The sequence below is a fragment of the Salvelinus fontinalis genome, unplaced genomic scaffold, assembly GCF_029448725.1.
Source record: "Salvelinus fontinalis isolate EN_2023a unplaced genomic scaffold, ASM2944872v1 scaffold_0005, whole genome shotgun sequence".
Lineage (NCBI taxonomy): Eukaryota > Metazoa > Chordata > Actinopteri > Salmoniformes > Salmonidae > Salvelinus > Salvelinus fontinalis.
Window position 1 is genome coordinate 964350 of NW_026600214.1, and position 23535 is coordinate 987884.

The 23535-nt window shown below is 44.6% G+C and overlaps 1 protein-coding gene across 1 annotated transcript in view; it reads right to left on the minus strand.

Moving 5' to 3' along the window:
• LOC129841974 (ankyrin-2-like) overlaps nucleotides 1–23535 on the minus strand; it is a 256273-nt gene that overhangs the window by 18465 nt on the left and 214273 nt on the right. The window contains exons 44-45 of the mRNA XM_055910338.1: nucleotides 10317–10524; nucleotides 9945–10020 (exon numbers count right to left, since the gene is read on the minus strand). Coding sequence (XP_055766313.1) covers nucleotides 9945–10020; nucleotides 10317–10524 — 284 coding nt within the window. The remainder of the gene's footprint in view (nucleotides 1–9944; nucleotides 10021–10316; nucleotides 10525–23535) is intronic.

A 23535-nucleotide genomic window follows, 5' to 3' on the forward strand; every position in this document is an offset into this window, starting at 1 on the left:
GATGTACATCTTTACATATTGTGTCTTCCCTGTAAAACATTTTAAAAATCGGAAATGTTGACTGGATTCACAAGATCTGTGTCTTTCATTAGCTGTATTGGACTTTAATGTGTGAAAGTTAAATATTTAAAAAAAATATTTTTTTTGAATTTCGCGGCACTGGTTTTTCAGTGGGGGGGGGGGGGGGTGCCGCTAGCGCCACGCTGATCCTAGACAGGTTAACCCTACTAAACTCCAAGCCAATCAACTGTTAACCCTACTAAGCTCCAAAGCAATCTTTCAATGTAAGACATGACTTCTGTTGTTTTTTCTGTGTGAATAAATGCACCATCATCCCAATCCATCTCTGAGCTTATGTCCCACATGGCACCCTATTCCCTTTGTAGTGCACTACTTTTAACCAGGGCCCTATGGTACCCTATTCCCTTTGTAGTGCACTACATTTAACCAGGGCCTGCACATCTCTGATCAAAAGTAGGTCACTACAGAAGGGAAAAAAGTTACATTTAGTCAGCCACATTTAGCTTGAGGACCCACCATGTGACAGGAAGGAAGTACATGGCGTTGAGACTAAACGTGTCTCACTACCATTCATTAGTTGCCTTTCTGAGACACTTCCTGCATTGCTGATGCAAACATGCCTCAGCAGGAGTGTCGAGCTCCTACAGCTATGCGTCAAAACACAGTAGTGAAAGCTTGAGCCGAAGGGTCTTGCAACGACAACATGCGAACTACGCACTAAACACTTCAAGCCTTAGTTGTTTTTAGAAAGCGTCACTGCAGTCCCTGCTGACGGAGAACGTGCGTGGTCTTACCGACGGCGCAGAAACTCGGCTGTCTTCCGCTTTTCTCATCGGCTTTCTTTTCAGGTGCTTGTTTGTCTCGTCAATCTTGGGTTGCGCTTCACATCCTTTCAACATAGGGACATTACTGTGTTCTTTTCTTTGGGTTGACTTACGACTTGCTTGAGGTCTTTTGTGAACTGCCTCCTCCGCCCTGACAGCAGCGACAGGAGATCCCAGATTTTGTTCGTCAGATGGCACGTGACTCGACTGAGAGGACGCTTGGCGAGGTCTGTGAGTCTCTACATCATCTAACCAATCTAAATCTACATCCTCTATGGGTTCTCTGTGGCTGTCTGGGGAGGAGGCCCTACAAAAAAACACTTCTACTGCTCGGTGGGTTTGGCAAACAACTGGGAAAACTAACCTAAAAGGGGCGTCTATTAATTCCGGGGGTTGTTTTAACCGTGAACTTTCAACTCTCACTTCAGGTTCATGTTCAGTGGAAACCTGGTCTGTTGGAGGAGAATGTTGACCGTCACCCTGAGTTAAAACAGTATCTGTGTTGGAACAGATGGAGTCAGGAGAACAGGCTCTGGTCGCACAGTACAAGTCCTCCAGACCAAACTCATCCCAGTCTGATATCACAGATTCAGGTGTCCAACACTTCTCTCCTGTTGACATGGCAAAAACAGACAGACCAGGTCCATATTGGAGGACAGGTGAGTCAGGAGAGAGGTGCTTGTACTCCTCTTGTGATGCAACGGATTCAGGGGAGGATGGTCTTAAATCTAACTCTGAAAACCAGTCCTCTAAAAATGACAGGCTCTCTCCCGATGTTGAATTTGGTGTCATTGGTCTGTCTTGGCTCATATCTTTGTCTGACTCAACTACTAATCTCATTCCATCTTCTGATATAAATGATTCAGGTGAATCTGCTCTGTCTTCAGCAAACAATTCCTCAAGACAGAACTCAGAGAATTCAATGTCTGAAGTTACTGATTGAGGTGACGAAGATCGATCACCAGTGGGAGCCAAATAATAATTGCAACATTGAGGCATGAAGTGAGGAACTGGAGAGTCAGGAGAGAGAGGCCTGTACTCATCAAATGACACAACAGATTCAGGTGAGGATGGCCTCATGTCAGTAAATAAGTGGTCAAGATATAAAAGGATTCCATCCATGTCTGAACCGAGTGACTCTGGAGAAAGAGGACTGTACTCAGGAAGGGACGACAACTGGACGAACTCCCATTCAGCTAAGACGGGGGAAGGGCTCCTGATTTCTGTCGATACTGGCTGGGATATTGGCAAATGAGGTTCATGCAAACTTTCTGTGACTGTCTGGTCAATGACATGAGGGACTCTTAGCAAGGAACCCTCTTGTACCGTCTCCTCCTCTGCTGGAGAATGACAAGGTGAGTCTGGTTCTTCAACACTAACTGGCCTCAAGTCTTCACCAGATTGATGCGGTTGATCCAGGACTTTTCTAACCTTTCTGTCTCCTGTATATTCAAAAACACCTGTCTTACTCAAATAAGTGTCACCTTGGTACGCTGGGTCAAATGTATGGGCCATTAGCGTGGAGGGAACTGCCTTATAAACCAGTCTATAATCTGGAGTTGATGTTTTCCCGTCAGAGAATTCATAAACAGGCTGAGATTCAGAATCCTCCATTTCTGTGGATGAGCTTGTTTCTGCAGCATCTATCTCATCTAGTGATGTCATGGGTTCTGCAGAGGACGGTTGTAACTCTGAAAGCCAGTACTGAACGAAAGAATGAGCGTACTCATCTTCAGGTGGCCGAGGGCTGGATTTAGTGAGTGTCTCGTCTACATGTTCATATTCACCTTCTGATATAAATGATTCAGGTGAATCTGCTCTGTGCTCAGCAAACAATTCCTCAAGACAGAACTCAGAGAATTCAATATCTGATGTTACTGGTTCAGGTGATGAAGACCTATCAGCAAGGAATAACCCATAATAATCACAATATTGATGTAAGAACTGGGGAATTGGAGAGTCAGGAGAGAGAGGCCTGTACTCATCAAATGAGGTTACAGATTCAGGTGAAGATGGTCTAGACTCTACAAACAAGAGCTCAAGGAAGGTATAACCACTTTCTGAAGTTACTGATTCTGGTGTCACGGTTCTGAATTTCATAAAAAACTGTTCAATTGACTCTCTGAATTCACTCTCAGCCAAAAAGGAATCAGGAGAATCCGGTCTGTGTTCAGGAATCAGTTCATCGAGATATAATCCACAGTATACAACGTCTGACGTTACCGACTGAGGTGACGAAGACCTATCGCCTGGGAGTTCCACATAATAATCACAACATTGATGTAAGAACTGGGGGACAGGAGAGTCTGGAGAGAGAGGCCTATGCTCATCAAGTGATGCAACAGAGGCTGGTGAGTTTGGCCTTAACTCAGTGGACCAATCATTCAAAAAAGACTGAATCTCTTCTGATGTTATTGACTCTGGTGTGACCGGCCTGTCCAGGACAATTTCTTTGTCCTTCAGACGCTCCATTATCTCTCTAGCCTGTCTGTCTCTTGCACATTCAAAAACACCTGATTTATTCAAGTACGTTTCACCTTGGTACCCTGGGTCAAATGTATAGGACATTAGTGTGGAGGGAACTACCTTATAAACCAGTCTATATTCTGGAGTTGATATTTTCCCTTCAGAGAATTCATAAACAGGCTGAGATTCAGAATCCTCCATTTCTGTGGATGAGCTTGTTTCTGCAGCATCTATCTCATCTAGTGATGTCATGGGTTCTGCAGAGGACGGCTGTAACTCTGAAAGCCAGTACTGAACGAAAGAACGAGCGTACTCATCTTCAGGTGGCAGAGGACTGGATTTAGTGAGTGTCTCGTCTACATGTACATATTCACCTTCTGATATAAATGATTCAGGTGAATCTGCTCTGTGCTCAGCAAACGATTCATCAAGACAGAACTCAGAGAATACAATATCTGATGTTACTGATTCAGGTGAATCTGCTCTGTCCTCAGCAAACGATTCCCCAAGACATAATCCAAACAATTCAATGTCTGACGTAACGGAACAGAGGGAAGATGTACGCTCTGCAGTCATGATAACAGCTGGGATTCTAGGTCCATAGTGGGGAAGTGGAGAGTCAGGTGAGAGAGGCCTGTATTCATTCACTGACGCAACAGATTCAGGTGAGGATGGCCTCATGTCAGTAAATAAGTGGTCAAGATACAAAAGGATTCCATCCCTGTCTGAACCGAGTGACTCTGGAGAAAGAGGTCTGTACTCAGGAAGGGACGACAACTGGATGAACTCCCATTCAGCTAAGACGGGGGAACCGGTTCTGATTTCTGTCTCTACTGGCTGGGATACCTCAACTGCTGTGGTTTCATAGACAGTAGGCATGCCAAGGTTGGATTCATGAAATCGAACTGGCCTGAAATCCCCACAATGTTCCCTGTGACAGTCAAGAACCTGTCTAACCTTGTATCTTTGTCCTGAATGTTCGGAAACACCAGTCTTACTATAGTAGGTTTCACCTTTGTTCGCTGGGTCATACGTATGGGACATTAGTTTGATGGGAACTGCCCTGTAAACTAGTCTATATTCTGGAGACACAGGCCGCACCTCAGAGAGTTCATGTACTGGCTGGGATGAAGATTCATCCGAGTCTAGTGATAAGCCTGTTTGTACAGCTTTAGACACCATGAACTGTGGTATGATAGCCCAATGTACAGTTGGGGTCTTTTCTGGAGGACCTGCATCATCATCCCACTCGGATGTTTTAGGAAAACTACCATCATCATCATCCTCATCACCGCCCTCTGACCAGATGGAAATAGGTGAATCTGGTCTGTCCTCAGTAAACAATTCCTCAAGGCTAAATCCAGACAATTCAATGTCTGAGGTGACTGATTGTGGTGATGAAGATCTATCTTCTGTAAATAGCAAATAATAATCACAACAATGTGATCTGAAATCAGGAATAAGAGAGTCTGGAGAGAGAGGCCTGTACTCATTTAACGATGTTATAGATTCAGGTGAAGATGGTCTAGACTCTGCAAACAAGAGCTCAAGGAAGGTATAGCCATCTTCTGAAGTTACTGATTCTGGTGACAGGGGTCTGATTTTTATCAAACCTCCTTCAGCTGCTTCTACGAATTCACTCTCTGACACAAAAGATTCTGGAGAATATGGTCTCTCTTCATTGACAAATTCCTCAAGATAGAAGCCAGATCCTTCAGTGTCTGAAGTTACTGAAATAGGTGACGAAGATCTGCTAAAGAATGACGACACTGACAACTCAATTATTGTGGGTCTAAATTGTGGGGTTGGGGAATCAGGAGATAGAGCTCGATATTCGTCATTTGAAGCTATAGAATCAGGTGAAGATGGTCTAGACTCAGCAACCAAGAGTTCAAGGAAGGTATAATCACCTTCTGAAGTTACTGGTTCTGGTGACAAGGGTCTGAGTTTCATTAGACCTTTTTCAACTGACTCAACAAATTCACTCTCTGATATAAATGATTCAGGTGAATCTGCTCTGTCTTCAGCAAACAGTTCCTCAAGACAGAACTCAGAAAATTCAATATCTGAAGCTACTGATTCTGGTGATGAACATCTACTTCCAGTGAAAGACAAATAACAATCGCAACATTGAGGCATAAAGTGAGGAACTGGAGAGTCAGGAGAGAGGGGCCTGTACTCATCAAATGATGCAACAGACTCTGGAGAGGATGATCTAGACTCTGAAAACAAGAGCTCAAGGAAGGTAAAGTCCCCTTCTGAAGTTATTGATTCTGATGAGAGTGGTCTATACTCAGATAGGCTACTTTGATCTGTCACTGTAAATGTACTTTCTGAAGGGGAATCTGGTCTGTACAAACCACGATATTCAAGGTCTGAAGTTACAGACAAAGGTGATGTAGACCTACACACATCGTACAACAAATAATAATCACAATGTCCAGGTCTGAATTCTGTATTATGTGAGTCAGGAGAAAGAGGTCTATGATCTTCAAATGTTGTTACAGATTCAGGTATCGGAGAAATAATCCCATTGTACAACAAGTAATAATCACAATGTCCAGGTCTGAATTGTGAACCACTTTCTGAAAAGACTGACTCAGGAGATAAAGGTTTGACTTCAGATGTATCTTGGTGTTTCAAAATGTCTTCATCTACCTCATCAAGAGAATTAGCTGGCTCCTGCTTTACTGGCATCATTACAGCAGCTGGTAATAATGACCAAAACTTCTCATCACTCAAGTCAAGCTGTATAAATGCTGTTTTAGCTGCAACTGGCAACGTGGTTCTAGCCTGAACAGAGACTTCTGTTGCCATTGTTGTGGTAGATAACATGTCTGTTTTGGTGTCTCTGTGCACAGATTCAGACTGGACTAATGCAGGTGAGATGAATGTGTTAATAGATGTTTCCGATGGAATAGAGTGAGGGAGAGAATCAGAAACTGGAGAAGATGATTCATGCAAAACTGGAACAAGTTCTGCTTCCAATTGATCCTGAAATTCACTGTCTGAATATATTGATTCAGGAGAATCTGCTCTGTCCTCAGCAAACAATTCCTCAAGGCTAAATCCAGAGAATTCAATGTCAGAGGCGACTGATTGTGGTGACGAAGATCTATCTTCTGTAAATAGCAAATAATAATCACAACAATGTGATCTGAAATCAGGAATAGGAGAGTCTGGAGAGAGAGGCCTGTACTCATTTAACGATGTTATAGATTCAGGTGAAGATGGTCTAGACTCTGCAAACAAGAGCTCAAGGAAGGTATAACCATCTTCTGAAGTTACTGATTCTGGTGACAGGGGTCTGCATTTTATCAAACCTCCTTCAGCTGCTTCTACGAATTCACTCTCTGACACAAAAGATTCTGGAGAATATGGTCTCTCTTCATTGAAACATTCCTCAAGATAGAAGCCAGATCCTTCAGTGTCTGAAGTTACTGAAATAGGTGACGGAGATCTGCTAAAGAATGGCACTGACGACTCAATTATTGTGGGTCTAAATTGTGGGGTTGGGGAATCAGGAGATAGAGCTCGATATTCATCATTTGAAGTGATAGAATCAGGTGAAGATGGTCTAGACTCAGCAACCAAGAGCTCAAGGAAGGTATAATCACCTTCTGAAGTTACTGATTCTGGTGACAAGGGTCTGAGTTTCATTAGACCTCTTTCAACTGACTCAACAAATTCACTCTCTGATATAAATGATTCAGGTGAATCTGCTCTGTCTTCAGCAAACAGTTCCTCAAGACAGAACTCAGAGAATTCAATATCTGAAGCTACTGATTCTGGTGATGAACATCTACTTCCAGTGAAAGACAAATAACAATCACAACATTGAGGCATGAAGTGAGGAACTGGAGAGTCAGGAGAGAGGGGCCTGTACTCATCAAATGATGCAACAGACTCTGGAGAGGATGATCTAGACCCTGAAAACAAGAGGTCAAGGAAGGTAAAGTCCCCTTCTGAAGTTATTGATTCTGGTGACAGGGGTCTGAATTTCAATTCACCAATTTCTACTGCCGGTGAGTATTTTTTCACAGGAACTTCATAATCAAAGAAGTTAGCTCTATACTGAGGAATTTGTAACATCCCCGGATCTGGTGATTCCGATCTGTTTTCAGTTAATGATTCTCCATGATTTAAACTAGAGTACTCAAATTCTGATGTTACTGAGGCTGGTGAGGAGGCTCTACTTTTAGACTGATACGTTTTATATTCAGCTAACGGAAAACTAAACTCAGGAAGTGGAGAGTCGGGAGAGAAGGGCCTACAATCATCCAACAACGTATCAGATTTAGGTGAAGATGGCCTCTTGTCAGTTAAGAAATGGTCAAGATATATGAGGATTCCATCACTGTCTGAACCAAATGACTCTGGAGAAAGAGTTCTGTACTCAGGAAGGGACGACAATTGGATGAACTCCCAATCCATTTCTGTTTTACTATCTGGACGGCCAGATCCCGGGGATGGTGGTCTATGTTTTGCCAAGTCTCTTTCAGCTACTGTATCTACTTCTGACAATATTGAATTAGGAGAATCAGCTCTTTCCACGGCATACAATTCCCCAAGACAGAACTCGGAATAGTCTAGGTCTGAAGTAAAGGATTCAGGTGAAAATGATCTATCTATTGAATCACACAGTGAACACTCCTCAAGCACTGAGGGTGTGTGTTGAGGAACTGGCGAGTTAGGAGCAAGCTGCCTATACTCATCCAACGAAGTAGTAGACTCTGGGGAGGATGCTCTACAGTCAGTGAACAATAGATCTGCAGAGTCCATCTCTGATGTTACAGCTGACCACGACAGGTGACCAGATGACCACGACCTATAGTCTTCTAGGATCATGATACTATCAGTCTCTGGTACAGGTGCCTCAGGTACAGGTGTGTCAGATACAGGTGCCTCAGGTACAGGTGTGTCAGGTACAGGTGTGTCAGGTACAGGTGTCTCAGGTACAGGTGTGTCATACTCAGGTACTGGGGAGTTTGGGGACAGGGTCCTGCTCTCAGTCACCAATTCATACAACTCTGGCGACGGGGACCATATGTCATCAGAAAACCCCTCAGAGGATACAGGGGATAGGGAACTCAGAACACTGTCTGAATGGTAAGGAGAAAAGGGACTCCGGATGATATCTGGGTAGTAAGGAGAGTGGGGACTCCGGATGCTGTCGGTGTGGTAAGGGGAGAGGGTACTAAGAGCGCTATCTGCTATCTCTGAATCACAGGAATCCTTTTTACTCTTGTATATGTCTGGAGGAGAATATGAGGGTTCTCTACTCTCTATAATGTAGGCTTTAACCTCGGATGAAAATCTAGACCCATCCGACCCGGGAGAAAGAGGCCTGCTTTCACGGAATGCACTGGCAGAATCTGGAGACATTACCCTACGCTCGCGGAGAGGGGAGTCAGGCGAAATTGCCCTGTAGGCGCCAACGGACATTACGGACTCAGGGGATGATAGTCTAGCTACGGTAATGAACCCTTCTTCCATGGGCGAGAGACCCCGTAGAGAGTCAGGTGACAGGGACTCCATCTCTGAATCAGGAGTCAGAGGTCTGTAGTTAGTGAGATGTGAACACAGTGTTGTGTCTTGGCCAGGGGACTGGGGGATAACTGGCATGAAATTGTAGGATGTTTTTGCCCTCACTATGATGTGATCAGGTTCTGGTCGGACAGTGATAAAGCTAGGGTGCCTGTCAGGTGAGTCACGTGTCATTGGAGTGAACTCGCTGGTTGCCGGACTTTGCTTCGGACGAACAATGCCCTTTTGGACGTTGGTTTGCTCTACCATGCTGTAGTGAGCCATGGCACAATCCTCTCCTGGCTCGTCAATAAACGAAAGCTGTGTCTCCATCTGTGATTGGTTCCTTCTGGGAGCTGCCAGCTCCAGGCGTTTCTCTGGCTGGTCTTCGGACCTGTGGTGCTTGGGGACCATCTCAGTGACCTGCAGGACTTCGTCTGAGCCGTACATGGCTCGGTAGAAACGAGCTGTTATCTCTTCTATGTGCTTTTCACAGATGACTGTTCTCTGGTCAGCCTCCTCAGCCACTGTTCTCTGGTCAGCCTCCTCAGCCACAGCCAGACTTTCCAGACCATGGCTACAGTCCTGAGGCGAACAAGCCTGGCTACGGTTCTCAGGCGAACACGTGTTGCTACAGTCAGACTCAGCTAAATGACTGTGGTCATAGATTTCTGTGCTGGCCTCTCTGGACAACCTGGCTTTGGCTTCAGGGTTCAGGGTGTTGGAGGAGGTGGAGGATGAGGTGGAGACATAGGGTCTGTCCAGTGGCATCTCCCTAAACCCAACACAGAGTTCTCTGAAGTCTGTCTCTGCCTGCTCAGACTCTGACAGACTCAGACCAAAGTCACTGATCACTATGGGAGACGATATCCTGAGCTGTTCCGGCGACAGCCAGCGCTCACGCTCAACCTTGCCTCGCCCCGGTGGGGACATTTGGTCAACACCAGCTGGTAGAGGCCCAGTGGCGCCCACTTGAGGGTGGAGCATACCACTGCTAATTCTGCTGCGCTGGCCCTGAGGCTGGTCTCTGGTTTGGTACTGGGAGCCATACACCTGAGACGCTAGTCTCCACGTTTCTGCTCCGATCACGTTCAGAGGGGGACTTACTTGCTCGCTGGCGGTGGCGGTGGCGGACTCCCTCGTTACCTCGTCCTCCGAAGTCCACGGGTTGGGGCTCAGCTCCCTGAAACATGAATGACACGAACACTCGGTTATTATTACATTTTAGCAGACTCCAAACAGACATCATTATAATTATTATATATTATTATTAATACTATCGTTATTATTATGTTAATCTGGAGGAGCTATCAGGTATTGACAATATTGAGTTCTGATGATCTACTGGAATGACAGATGGATAATGAGTCTCAAACTCCGTAAAATTTTCCTCTCTTACTAAAGCCGACAGTTAAATTAAATGAAAAAATATTCTCATCCATCCATGAAGCTGATTGGCTCATTCTCTGACTGACATACATTGGGATCTCGAGGTCCTCCAATAGCCCGTGCATGCTCTCTGAGTGGGTGTGGCCCATAGGCTCCGCCCAGGAAGGAATGTCCAGGAGGGAGGCTACTGATAGGTCCTCCTCTGAGACGGCTGGGGGCGGTCTGGGGGAAGAGTCCACCCTCCTCACCAGTCTGACGCTGTCTACGTCCTCCTGCACTGAGGACAGGGCTACAGACACTGGCAGGTATACACAGAGAGAGAGACAGAAAGAGAGAGAGAGATATATATAGAGAGAGAGAGATATAGAGAGAGAGAGAGATATAGAGAGAGAGAGAGATATAGAGAGAGAGAGAGATATAGAGAGAGAGAGAGATATAGAGAGAGAGAGAGAGAGAGATATATATATATATATATATATATATATAGAGAGAGAGAGAGAGAGAGAGAGAGAGAGAGAGAGAGAGAGAGAGAAACAGACTCAGGATCAAAACATGGTCAGATTATATCGTCCTCTACCAACATCACTGGCAGAACCCTCTGAATTAACCCTTACGCTAAATACGATTTACACTGTGACATTTGGGGGAAGTCTATAAAAAAAATGTATGGGCCTAATAATAAAGACGTAATTTAACGGTTAAAAGGGCCTTTTAATGTGGCAAGCACACAGCCAGTCATGATGCTCTCATCTGATTGTCGAACAAATCACTTGTTAGTATCGTGGCAAGGAAACAAATCACTTAGCGGATTTAAAACTGCCCTGATGTTGGAAACAAACATCATTATGATGGAAAACAGCCCTGATGTTGGAAACAAACATCATTATGATGAAAACAGCCCTGATGTTGGAAACAAACATCATTATAATGGAAAACAGCCCTGATGTTGGAAACAAACATCATTATGATGGAAAACAGCCCTGATGTTGGAAACAAACATCATTATGATGGAAAACAGCCCTGATGTTGGAAACAAACATCATTATGATGGAAAACAGCCCTGATGTTGGAAACAAACATCATTATGATGGAAAACAGCCCTGATGTTGGAAACAAACATCATTATGATGAAAACAGCCCTGATGTTGGAAACAAACATCATTATAATGGAAAACAGCCCTGATGTTGGAAACAAACATCATTATGATGGAAAACAGCCCTGATGTTGGAAACAAACATCATTATGATGGAAAACAGCCCTAATGTTGGAAACAAACATCATTATGTTGGAAACAAACATCATTATGATGGAAAACAGCCCTGATGTTGGAAACAAACATCATTATGATGGAAAACAGCCCTGATGTTGGAAACAAACATCATTATGATGGAAAACAGCCCTGATGTTGGAAACAAACATCATTATGATGGAAAACAGCCCTGATGTTGGAAACAAACATCATTATGTTGGAAACAAACATCATTATGTTGGAAACAAACATCATTATGTTGGAAAACAGCCCTGATGTTGGAAACAAACATCATTATGTTGGAAACAAACATCATTATGATGGAAAACAGCCCTGATGTTGGAAACAAACATCATTATGATGGAAAACAGCCCTGATGTTGGAAACAAACATCATTATGTTGGAAAACAGCCCTGATGTTGGAAACAAACATCATTATGATGGAAAAAAGCCCTGATGTTGGAAACAAACATCATTATGTTGGAAAACAGCCCTGATGTTGGAAACAAACATCATTATGTTGAAAACAAACATCATTATGTTGGAAACAAACATCATTATGATGGAAAACAGCCCTGATGTTGGAAACAAACATCATTATGTTGGAAACAAACATCATTATGATGGAAAACAGCCCTGATGTTGGAAACAAACATCATTATGTTGGAAAACAGCCCTGATGTTGGAAACAAACATCATTATGTTGGAAACAAACATCATTATGTTGGAAAACAGCCCTGATGTTGGAAACAAACATCATTATGATGGAAACAGCCCTGATGTTGGAAACAAACATCATTATGATGGAATCAAACATCATTATGTTGGAAACAAACATCATTATGATGGAAAACAGCCCTGATGTTGGAAACAAACATCATTATGTTGGAAACAAACATCATTATGATGGAAACAGCCCTGATGTTGGAAACAAACATCATTATGATGAAAACAGCCCTGATGTTGGAAACAAACATCATTATGATGGAAAAAAGCCCTGATGTTGGAAACAAACATCATTATGATGGAAAACAGCCCTGATGTTGGAAACAAACATCATTATGATGGAAAACAGCCCTGATGTTGGAAACAAACATCATTATGTTGGAAACAAACATCATTATGATGGAAAACAGCCCTGATGTTGGAAACAAACATCATTATGATGGAAAACAGCCCTGATGTTGGAAACAAACATCATTATGTTGGAAACAAACATCATTATGTTGGAAAACAGCCCTGATGTTGGAAACAAACATCATTATGATGGAAAAAAGCCCTGATGTTGGAAACAAACATCATTATGTTGAAAACAAACATGATTATGTTGGAAACAAACATCATTATGATGGAAAACAGCCCTGATGTTGGAAAAAAACATCATTATGTTGGAAACAAACATCATTATGTTGGAAAACAGCCCTGATGTTGGAAACAAACATCATTATGATGGAAAAAAGCCCTGATGTTGGAAACAAACATCATTATGTTGAAAACAAACATCATTATGTTGGAAACAAACATCATTATGTTGGAAACAAACATCATTATGTTGGAAAACAGCCCTGATGTTGGAAACAAACATCATTATGTTGAAAACAAACATCATTATGTTGGAAACAAACATCATTATGATGGAAAACAGCCCTGATGTTGGAAACAAACATCATTATGTTGGAAACAAACATCATTATGATGGAAAACAGCCCTGATGTTGGAAACAAACATCATTATGATGGAAAACAGCCCTGATGTTGGAAACAAACATCATTATGTTGGAAAACAGCCCTGATGTTGGAAACAAACATCATTATGATGGAAAACAGCCCTGATGTTGGAAACAAACATCATTATGATGGAAAACAGCCCTGATGTTGGAAACAAACATCATTATGATGGAAAACAGCCCTGATGTTGGAAACATCATTATGATGGAAAACAGCCCTGATGTTGGAAACAAACATCATTATGATGGAAACAAACATCATTATGATGGAAAACAGCCCTGATGTTGGAAACAAACATCATTATGATGGAAAACAGCCCTGATGTTGGAAACAAACATCATTATGATGGAAAACAGCCCTGATGTTGGAAACAAACATCATTATGATGGAAAACAGCCCTGATGTTGGAAACAAACATCATTATGATGGAAACAAACATCATTATGATGGAAAACAGCCCTGATGTTGGAAACAAACATCATTATGATGGAAAACAGCCCTGATGTTGGAAACAAACATCATTATGATGGAAAACAGCCCTGATGTTGGAAACAAACTTCATTATGATGTCATCCAGAGTCACATGTTTTTATTTTCCAAGCTATAGCACACAATTTATTTTACATACAGCAGGTTTTGAAAAGGACAAAAGAGTTTGGTCTGCTTTGTGTTTTCATTTTTGCCATGGAAAAATTATTGCAATACTGATATCGTCCAGACCCTAACTCATAGCGTGTGTGTGGAAATATCATAAACAAAACGGGAAAATGACATTTTTTAAAAATGTTTAGACAGTGCCAGACTGACTGACTGAGCTACCATAATACCCCTGGCCTGCCCAGAAACAACCCCTAGTCCCTACTGTCCAGAAACAACCCCTAGTTCCCACTGTCCAGAAACAACCCCTAGCCCCTACTGCCCAGAAACAACCCCTAGTCCATACTGTCCAGAAACAACCTCTAGCCCCTACTGTCCAGAAACAACCCCTACTGTCCAGAAACAACCCCTAGTCCCTACTGCCCAGAAACAACCCCTAGTCCCTACTGTCCAGAAACAACCCCTCGTCCCTACTGTCTAGAAACAACCCCTAGTCCCTACTGTCCAGAAACAACCCCTAGTCCCTACTGTCCAGAAACAACCCCTAGCCCCTACTGTCCAGAAACAACCTCTAGTCCCTACTGTCCAGAAACAACCCCTAGTGCCTACTGTTCAGAAACAACCCCTAGTCCCTAATGTCCAGAAACAACCCCTAGTCCCTAATGTCCAGAAACAACCCCTAGTCCCTACTGTCCAGAAACAACCCCTAGTCCCTACTGTCCAGAAACAACCCCTAGTCCCTACTGTCCAGAAACAATCCCTAGTCCCTACTGTCCAGAAACAACCCCTAGTCCCTACTGCCCAGAAACAACCCCTAGTCCCTACTGTCCAGAAACAACCCCTAGTCCCTACTGTCCAGAAACAACCCCTAGTCCCTACTGTCCAGAAACAACCCCTAGTCCCTACTGCCCAGAAACAACCCCTAGTTCCCACTGTCCAGAAACAACCCCTAGTCCCTACTGTCCAGAAACAACCCCTAGTCCCTACTTTCCAGAAACAACCCCTAGTTCCCACTGTCCAGAAACAACCCCTAGTCCCTACTGCTCAGAAACAACCCCTAGTCCCTACTGCCCAGAAACAACCCCTAGTCCCTACTGTCCAGAAACAACCTCTAGCCCCTACTGTCCAGAAACAACCCCTACTGTCCAGAAACAACCCCTAGTCCCTACTGCCCAGAAACAACCCCTAGTCCCTACTGTCCAGAAACAACCCCTAGTCCCTACTGTCTAGAAACAACCCCTAGTCCCTACTGTCCAGAAACAACCCCTAGCCCCTACTGTCCAGAAACAACCTCTAGTCCCTACTGTCCAGAAACAACCCCTAGTCCCTACTGCCCAGAAACAACCCCTAGTCCCTACTGTTCAGAAACAACCCCTAGTCCCTAATGTCCAGAAACAACCCCTAGTCCCTAATGTCCAGAAACAACCCCTAGCCCCTACTGTCCAGAAACAACCCCTAGTCCCTACTGTCCAGAAACAACCCCTAGTCCCTACTGTCCAGAAACAATCCCTAGTCCCTACTGTCCAGAAACAACCCCTAGTCCCTACTGCCCAGAAACAACCCCTAGTCCCTACTGTCCAGAAACAACCCCTAGTCCCTACTGTCCAGAAACAACCCCTAGTCCCTACTGTCTAGAAACAACCCCTAGTCCCTACTGCCCAGAAACAACCCCTACTGTCCAGAAACAACCCCTAGTCCCTACTGTCCAGAAACAACCCCTAGTCCCTACTGTCCAGAAACAACCCCTAGTCCCTACTGCCCAGAAACAATCCCTGGTCCCTACTGCCCAGAAACAACCCCTCGTCCCTATTGTCCAGAAACAACCCCTAGTCCCTAATGTCCAGAAACAACCCCTAGTCCCTACTGTCCAGAAACAACCCCTAGTCCCTACTGTCCAGAAACAACCCCTAGTCCCTACTCTCCAGAAACAACCCCTAGTCCCTACTGCCCAGAAACAACCTCTAGTCCCTACTGTCCAGAAACAACCCCTAGTCCCTACTGTCCAGAAACAACCCCTAGTCCCTACTGTCCAGAAACAACCCCTAGTCCCTACTGGCCAGAAACAACCCCTAGTCCCTACTGTCCAGAAACAACCCCTAGTCCCTACTGCCCAGAAACAACCCCTAGTCCCTACTGTCCAGAAACAACCCCTACTGTCTAGAAACAACCCCTAGTCCCTACTGCCCAGAAACAACCCCTAGTCCCTACTGTCCAGAAACAACCCCTACTGTCCAGAAACAACCTCTAGTCCCTACTGCCCAGAAACAACCCCTAGTCCCTACTGTCCAGAAACAACCCCTAGTCCCTACTGCCCAGAAACAACCCCTAGTCCCTACTGCCCAGAAACAACCCCTACTGTCCAGAAACAACCCCTAGTCCCTACTGCCCAGAAACAACCCCTAGTCCCTAATGTCCAGAAACAACCCCTAGTCCCTAATGTCCAGAAACAACCCCTAGTCCCTAATGTCCAGAAACAACCCCTAGTCCCTACTGTCCAGAAACAACCCCTAGTCCCTACTGTCCAGAAACAACCCCTCGTCCCTACTGCCCAGAAACAACCCCTACTGTCTAGAAACAACCCCTAGCCCCTACTGCCCAGAAACAACCCCTAGTCCCTACTGTCCAGAAACAACCCCTAGTCCCTACTGTCCAGAAACAACCTCTAGTCCCTACTGCCCAGAACCAACCCCTACTGTCCAGAAACAACCCCTACTGTCCAGAAACAACCCCTAGTCCATACTGCCCAGAAACAACCCCTCGTCCCTACTGTCCAGAAACAACCCCTAGTCCCTACTGCCCAGAAACAACCCCTAGTCCCTACTGCCCAGAAACAACCCCTAGCCCCTACTGCCCAGAAACAACCCCTAGCCCCTACTGCCCAGAAACAACCCCTAGTCCCTACTGTCCAGAAACAACCTCTAGTCCCTACTGTCCAGAAACAACCCCTAGCCCCTACTGCCCAGAAACAACCCCTAGCCCCTACTGTCCAGAAACAACCCCTAGTCCCTACTGTCCAGAAACAACCCCTAGTCCCTACTGTCCAGAAACAACCCCTAGCCCCTACTGTCCAGAAACAACCCCTAGTCCCTACTGTATAGAAACAACCCCTAGCCCCTACTGCCCAGAAACAACCCCTAGCCCCTACTGCCCAGAAACAACCCCTAGCCCCTACTGCCCAGAAACAACCCCTAGTCCCTACTGTCCAGAAACAACCCCTAGTCCCTACTGTATAGAAACAACCCCTAGTCCCTACTGTATAGAAACAACCCCTAGCCCCTACTGCCCAGAAACAACCCCTAGCCCCTACTGCCCAGAAACAACCCCTAGTCCCTACTGTCCAGAAACAACCTCTAGTCCCTACTGTCCAGAAACAACCCCTAGTCTCTACTGTCCAGAAACAACCCCTACTGTCCAGAAACAACCCCTAGTACCTACTGCCCAGAAACAACCCCTAGTACCTACTGTCCAGAAACAACCCCTAGTCCCTACTGTCCAGAAACAACCCCTAGTCCCTACTGTCCAGAAACAACCCCTAGTCCCTACTGTCCAGAGACAACCCCTAGTCTCTACTGTCCAGAAACAACCCCTAGTACCTACTGCCCAGAAACAACCCCTAGTACCTACTGTCCAGAAACAACCCCTAGTCCCTACTGTCCAGAGACAACCCCTAGTCCCTACTGCCCAGAAACAACCCCTAGTCCCTACTGCCCAGAAACAACCCCTAGTCCCTACTGCCCAGAAACAACCCCTAGCCCCTACTGCCCAGAAACAACCTCTAGTCCCTACTACCCAGAAACAACCTCTAGTCCCTACTGCCCAGAAACAACCCCTAGTCCCTACTGTTCAGAAACAACCCCTAGTCCCTACTGCCCAGAAACAACCCCTAGTCCCTACTGCCCAGAAACAACCCCTAGTCCCTACTGTCCAGAAACAACCCCTAGCCCCTACTGTCCAGAAACAACCCCTAGTCCCTACTGTCCAGAAACAACCCCTAGCCCCTACTGCCCAGAAACAACCCCTAGTCCCTACTGTCCAGAAACAACCCCTAGTCCCTACTGTCCAGAAACAACCCCTAGCCCCTACTGCCCAGAAACAACCTCTAGCCCCTACTGCCCAGAAACAATCCCTAGTCCCTACTGCCCAGAAACAACCCCTAGTCCCTACTGTCCAGAAACAACACCTAGCCCCTACTGCCCAGAAACAACCCCTAGTCCCTACTGTCCAGAAACAACCCCTAGTCCCTACTGCCCAGAAACAACCCCTAGTCCCTACTGCCCAGAAACAACCCCTAGCCCCTACTGCCCAGAAACAACCTCTAGTCCCTACTACCCAGAAACAACCTCTAGTCCCTACTGCCCAGAAACAACCCCTAGTCCCTACTGTTCAGAAACAACCCCTAGTCCCTACTGCCCAGAAACAACCCCTAGTCCCTACTGCCCAGAAACAACCCCTAGTCCCTACTGTCCAGAAACAACCCCTAGCCCCTACTGTCCAGAAACAACCCCTAGTCCCTACTGTCCAGAAACAACCCCTAGCCCCTACTGCCCAGAAACAACCCCTAGTCCCTACTGTCCAGAAACAACCCCTAGTCCCTACTGTCCAGAAACAACCCCTAGCCCCTACTGCCCAGAAACAACCTCTAGCCCCTACTGCCCAGAAACAATCCCTAGTCCCTACTGCCCAGAAACAACCCCTAGTCCCTACTGTCCAGAAACAACACCTAGCCCCTACTGCCCAGAAACAACCCCTAGTCCCTACTGTCCAGAAACAACCCCTAGTCCCAACTGTCCAGAAACAACCCCTAGCCCCTACTGTCCAGAAACAACCTCTAGTCCCTACTGTCCAGAAACAACCCCTAGCATCTACTGTTCAGAAACAACCCCTAATCCCTACTGTCCAGAAACAACCCCTAGTCCCTACTGTCCAGAAACAACCCCTAGTCCCTACTGCCCAGAAACAACCCCTAGTCCCTACTGTCCAGAAACAACCTCTAGTCCCCACTGTCCAGAAACAACCTCTAGTCCCTACTGTCCAGAAACAACCCCTAGTCCCTACTGTCCAGAAACAACCCCTACTGTCCAGAAACAACCTCTAGTCCCTACTGTCCAGAAACAACCCCTAGTCCCTACTGTCCAGAAACAACCTCTAGTCCCTACTGTCCAGAAACAACCCCTACTGTCCAGAAACAACCCCTAATCCCTACTGTCCAGAAACAACCCCTAGTCCCTACTGCCCAGAAACAACCCCTAGTCCCTACTGTCCAGAAACAACCTCTAGTCCCTACTGTCCAGAAACAATCCCTACTGTCCAGAAACAACCCCTAATCCCTACTGTCCAGAAACAACCCCTAGTCCCTACTGTCCAGAAACAACCTCTAGTTCCTACTGTCCAGAAACAACCCCTAGCATCTACTGTCCAGAAACAATCCCTAGTCCCTACTGTCCAGAAACAACCCCTAGTCCCTACTGTCCAGAAACAACCCCTAGTCCCCACTGTTCAGAAACAACCTCTAGTCCCTACTGCCCAGAGACAACCCCTAGTCCCCACTGTTCAGAGTCGAAGACACTTGTGGAGATCTGACAGTGATTGATGGGTGGTGACATGGTGAGAGATCCACCTTACAATCTTGGTGGAATTTAGGTGGTATTGCTTACACCTGTCCAATCCTCTCAGATCTCCACACGTGTCTAGAGGTAGGGGCTAGGGGTTTCTTCTGGACAGGACCCCACAACCCTCCAGGTGTGGGGTGGACCTATAACACGACTTGAGCCATTGGTTGGATCTTTCATTCCATTGATATATACACACATGGATTTGCACAGGTGTAAGCTGGACACACCCACAGCACCCTGATCAGACAGGTCTGGGTAGCTGGAGACCTGCTGTAAACAGTGAAAGGATATATTTAAATGTTTTCTATTCACACCATTATTCACACCATATCTCTCTGGTTACCCCCAAAACCAATTCTTCCTTTGGCCGCCTCTCCTTCCAGTTCTCTGCTGCCAATGACTGGAACGAACTACAAAAATCTCTGAAACTGGAAACACTTATCTCCCTCACTAGCTTCAAGCACCAGCTGTCAGAGCAGCTCATAGATTACTGCACCTGTACATAGCCCATCTATAATTTAGCCCAAACAACTACCTCTTTCCCTGCTGCATTTATTTATTTATTTATTTTGGTCCTTTGCACCCCATTATTTCTATCTCTACTTGGCACATTCTTCCACTGCAAATCTACCATTCCAGTGTTTTACTTGCTATATTGTATTTACTTCGCCACCATGGTCTTTTTTTTGCCTTTACCTCCCTTATCTCACCTCACTTGCTCACATTGTATATAGACTTATTTTCTACTGTATTATTGACTGTTTGTTTGTTTTACTCCATGTGTAACTCTGTGTTGTTGTATGTGTCGAACTGCTTTGCTTTATCTTGACCAGGTCGCAGTTGTAAATGAGAACTTGTTCTCAACTGGCCTACCTGGTTAAATAAAGGTGTTCTCAACTGGCCTACCTGGTTAAATAAAGGTGTTCTCAACTTGCCTACCTGGTTAAATAAAGGTGTTCTCAACTTGCCTACCTGGTTAAATAAAGGTGTTCTCAACTGGCCTACCTGGTTAAATAAAGGTGTTCTCAACTTGCCTACCTGGTTAAATAAAGGTGTTCTCAACTGGCCTACCTGGTTAAATAAAGGTGTTCTCAACTTGCCTACCTGGTTAAATAAAGGTGAAATAAATAAATAAATAACACCCTTGTGTCATTACAGCTAGTTAGATGTGTAACAACTGACTAACCATAGCTAGGGGAATATCTCTAGTGTAGCATGGTTAGCTAGGTGGCTGACTAAATACTTTTTTACCCCACTGTAACAACTGACTAACCATAGCTAGGGGAATATCTCTAGTGTAGCATGGTTAGCTAGGTGGCTGACTAAATACTTTTTTACCCCACTGTAACAACTGACTAACCATAGCTAGGGGAATATCTCTAGTGTAGCATGGTTAGCTAGGTGGCTGACTAAATACTTTTTTACCCCACTGTAACAACTGACTAACCATAGCTAGGGGAATATCTCTAGTGTAGCATGGTTAGCTAGGTGGCTGACTAAATACTTTTTTACCCCACTGTAACAACTGACTAACCATAGCTAGGGGAATATCTCTAGTGTAGCATGGTTAGCTAGGTGGCTGACTAAATACTTTTTTACCCCACTGTAACAACTGACTAACCATAGCTAGGGGAATATCTCTAGTGTAGCATGGTTAGCTAGGTGGCTGACTAAATACTTTTTTACCCCACTGTAACAACTGACTAACCATAGCTAGGGGAATATCTCTAGTGTAGCATGGTTAGCTAGGTGGCTGACTAAATACTTTTTTACCCCACTGTAACAACTGACTAACCATAGCTAGGGGAATATCTATAGTGTAGCATGGTTAGCTAGGTGGCTGACTAAATACTTTTTTACCCCACTGTAACAACTGACTAACCATAGCTAGGGGAATATCTATAGTGTAGCATGGTTAGCTAGGTGGCTGACTAAATACTTTTTTACCCCACTGTAACAACTGACTAACCATAGCTAGGGGAATATCTCTAGTGTAGCATGGTTAGCTAGGTGGCTGACTAAATACTTTTTTACCCCACTGTAACAACTGACTAACCATAGCTAGGGGAATATCTCTAGTGTAGCATGGTTAGCTAGGTGGCTGACTAAATACTTTTTTACCCCACTGTAACAACTGACTAACCATAGCTAGGGGAATATCTCTAGTGTAGCATGGTTAGCTAGGTGGCTGACTAAATACTTTTTTACCCCACTGTAACAACTGACTAACCATAGCTAGGGGAATATCTCTAGTGTAGCATGGTTAGCTAGGTGGCTGACTAAATACTTTTTTACCCCACTGTAACAACTGACTAACCATAGCTAGGGGAATATCTCTAGTGTAGCATGGTTAGCTAGGTGGCTGACTAAATACTTTTTTACCCCACTGTAACAACTGACTAACCATAGCTAGGGGAATATCTCTAGTGTAGCATGGTTAGCTAGGTGGCTGACTAAATACTTTTTTACCCCACTGTAACAACTGACTAACCATAGCTAGGGGAATATCTCTAGTGTAGCATGGTTAGCTAGGTGGCTGACTAAATACTTTTTTACCCCACTGTAACAACTGACTAACCATAGCTAGGGGAATATCTCTAGTGTAGCATGGTTAGCTAGGTGGCTGACTAAATACTTTTTTACCCCACTGTAACAACTGACTAACCATAGCTAGGGGAATATCTCTAGTGTAGCATGGTTAGCTAGGTGGCTGACTAAATACTTTTTTACCCCACTGTAACAACTGACTAACCATAGCTAGGGGAATATCTCTAGTGTAGCATGGTTAGCTAGGTGGCTGACTAAATACTTTTTTACCCCACTGTAACAACTGACTAACCATAGCTAGGGGAATATCTCTAGTGTAGCATGGTTAGCTAGGTGGCTGACTAAATACTTTTTTACCCCACTGTAACAACTGACTAACCATAGCTAGGGGAATATCTCTAGTGTAGCATGGTTAGCTAGGTGGCTGACTAAATACTTTTTTACCCCACTGTAACAACTGACTAACCATAGCTAGGGGAATATCTCTAGTGTAGCATGGTTAGCTAGGTGGCTGACTAAATACTTTTTTACCCCACTGTAACAACTGACTAACCATAGCTAGGGGAATATCTCTAGTGTAGCATGGTTAGCTAGGTGGCTGACTAAATACTTTTTTACCCCACTGTAACAACTGACTAACCATAGCTAGGGGAATATCTCTAGTGTAGCATGGTTAGCTAGGTGGCTGACTAAATACTTTTTTACCCCACTGTAACAACTGACTAACCATAGCTAGGGGAATATCTCTAGTGTAGCATGGTTAGCTAGGTGGCTGACTAAATACTTTTTTACCCCACTGTAACAACTGACTAACCATAGCTAGGGGAATATCTCTAGTGTAGCATGGTTAGCTAGGTGGCTGACTAAATACTTTTTTACCCCACTGTAACAACTGACTAACCATAGCTAGGGGAATATCTATAGTGTAGCATGGTTAGCTAGGTGGCTGACTAAATACTTTTTTACCCCACTGTAACAACTGACTAACCATAGCTAGGGGAATATCTATAGTGTAGCATGGTTAGCTAGGTGGCTGACTAAATACTTTTTTACCCCACTGTAACAACTGACTAACCATAGCTAGGGGAATATCTATAGTGTAGCATGGTTAGCTAGGTGGCTGACTAAATACTTTTTTACCCCACTGTAACAACTGACGAACCATAGCTAGGGGAATATCTCTAGTGTAGCATGGTTAGCTACGTAGCTGGGATACATCAGCCAGCTAACCATTTACAGTAACAGCAGTTCATTAAGTCAATGCACACTGAATGTTATGCAGAAATCGTACTTTATCTTGACACTGTGGCACGGTACGGTCAGCAATTTTTTATTTTCTTTTATTTTATTTCACCTTTTTTTATATTTATATTAATCAATTAATTAATATATAATAGATCAGTCGGGTTAGAAGGGTGAACTCTTACTTTGAAAGGACAGTAAATCTTGGTTGTGAACTTAACCAATGACAAGCAATCCACATTTAACCTGACCCACATGTGAAAGTTGAAAAATAAAGTGGTTATTCTTTTGCTTTATATGCAAAGACGAAAAAACAAATAATTATTTTCTATTT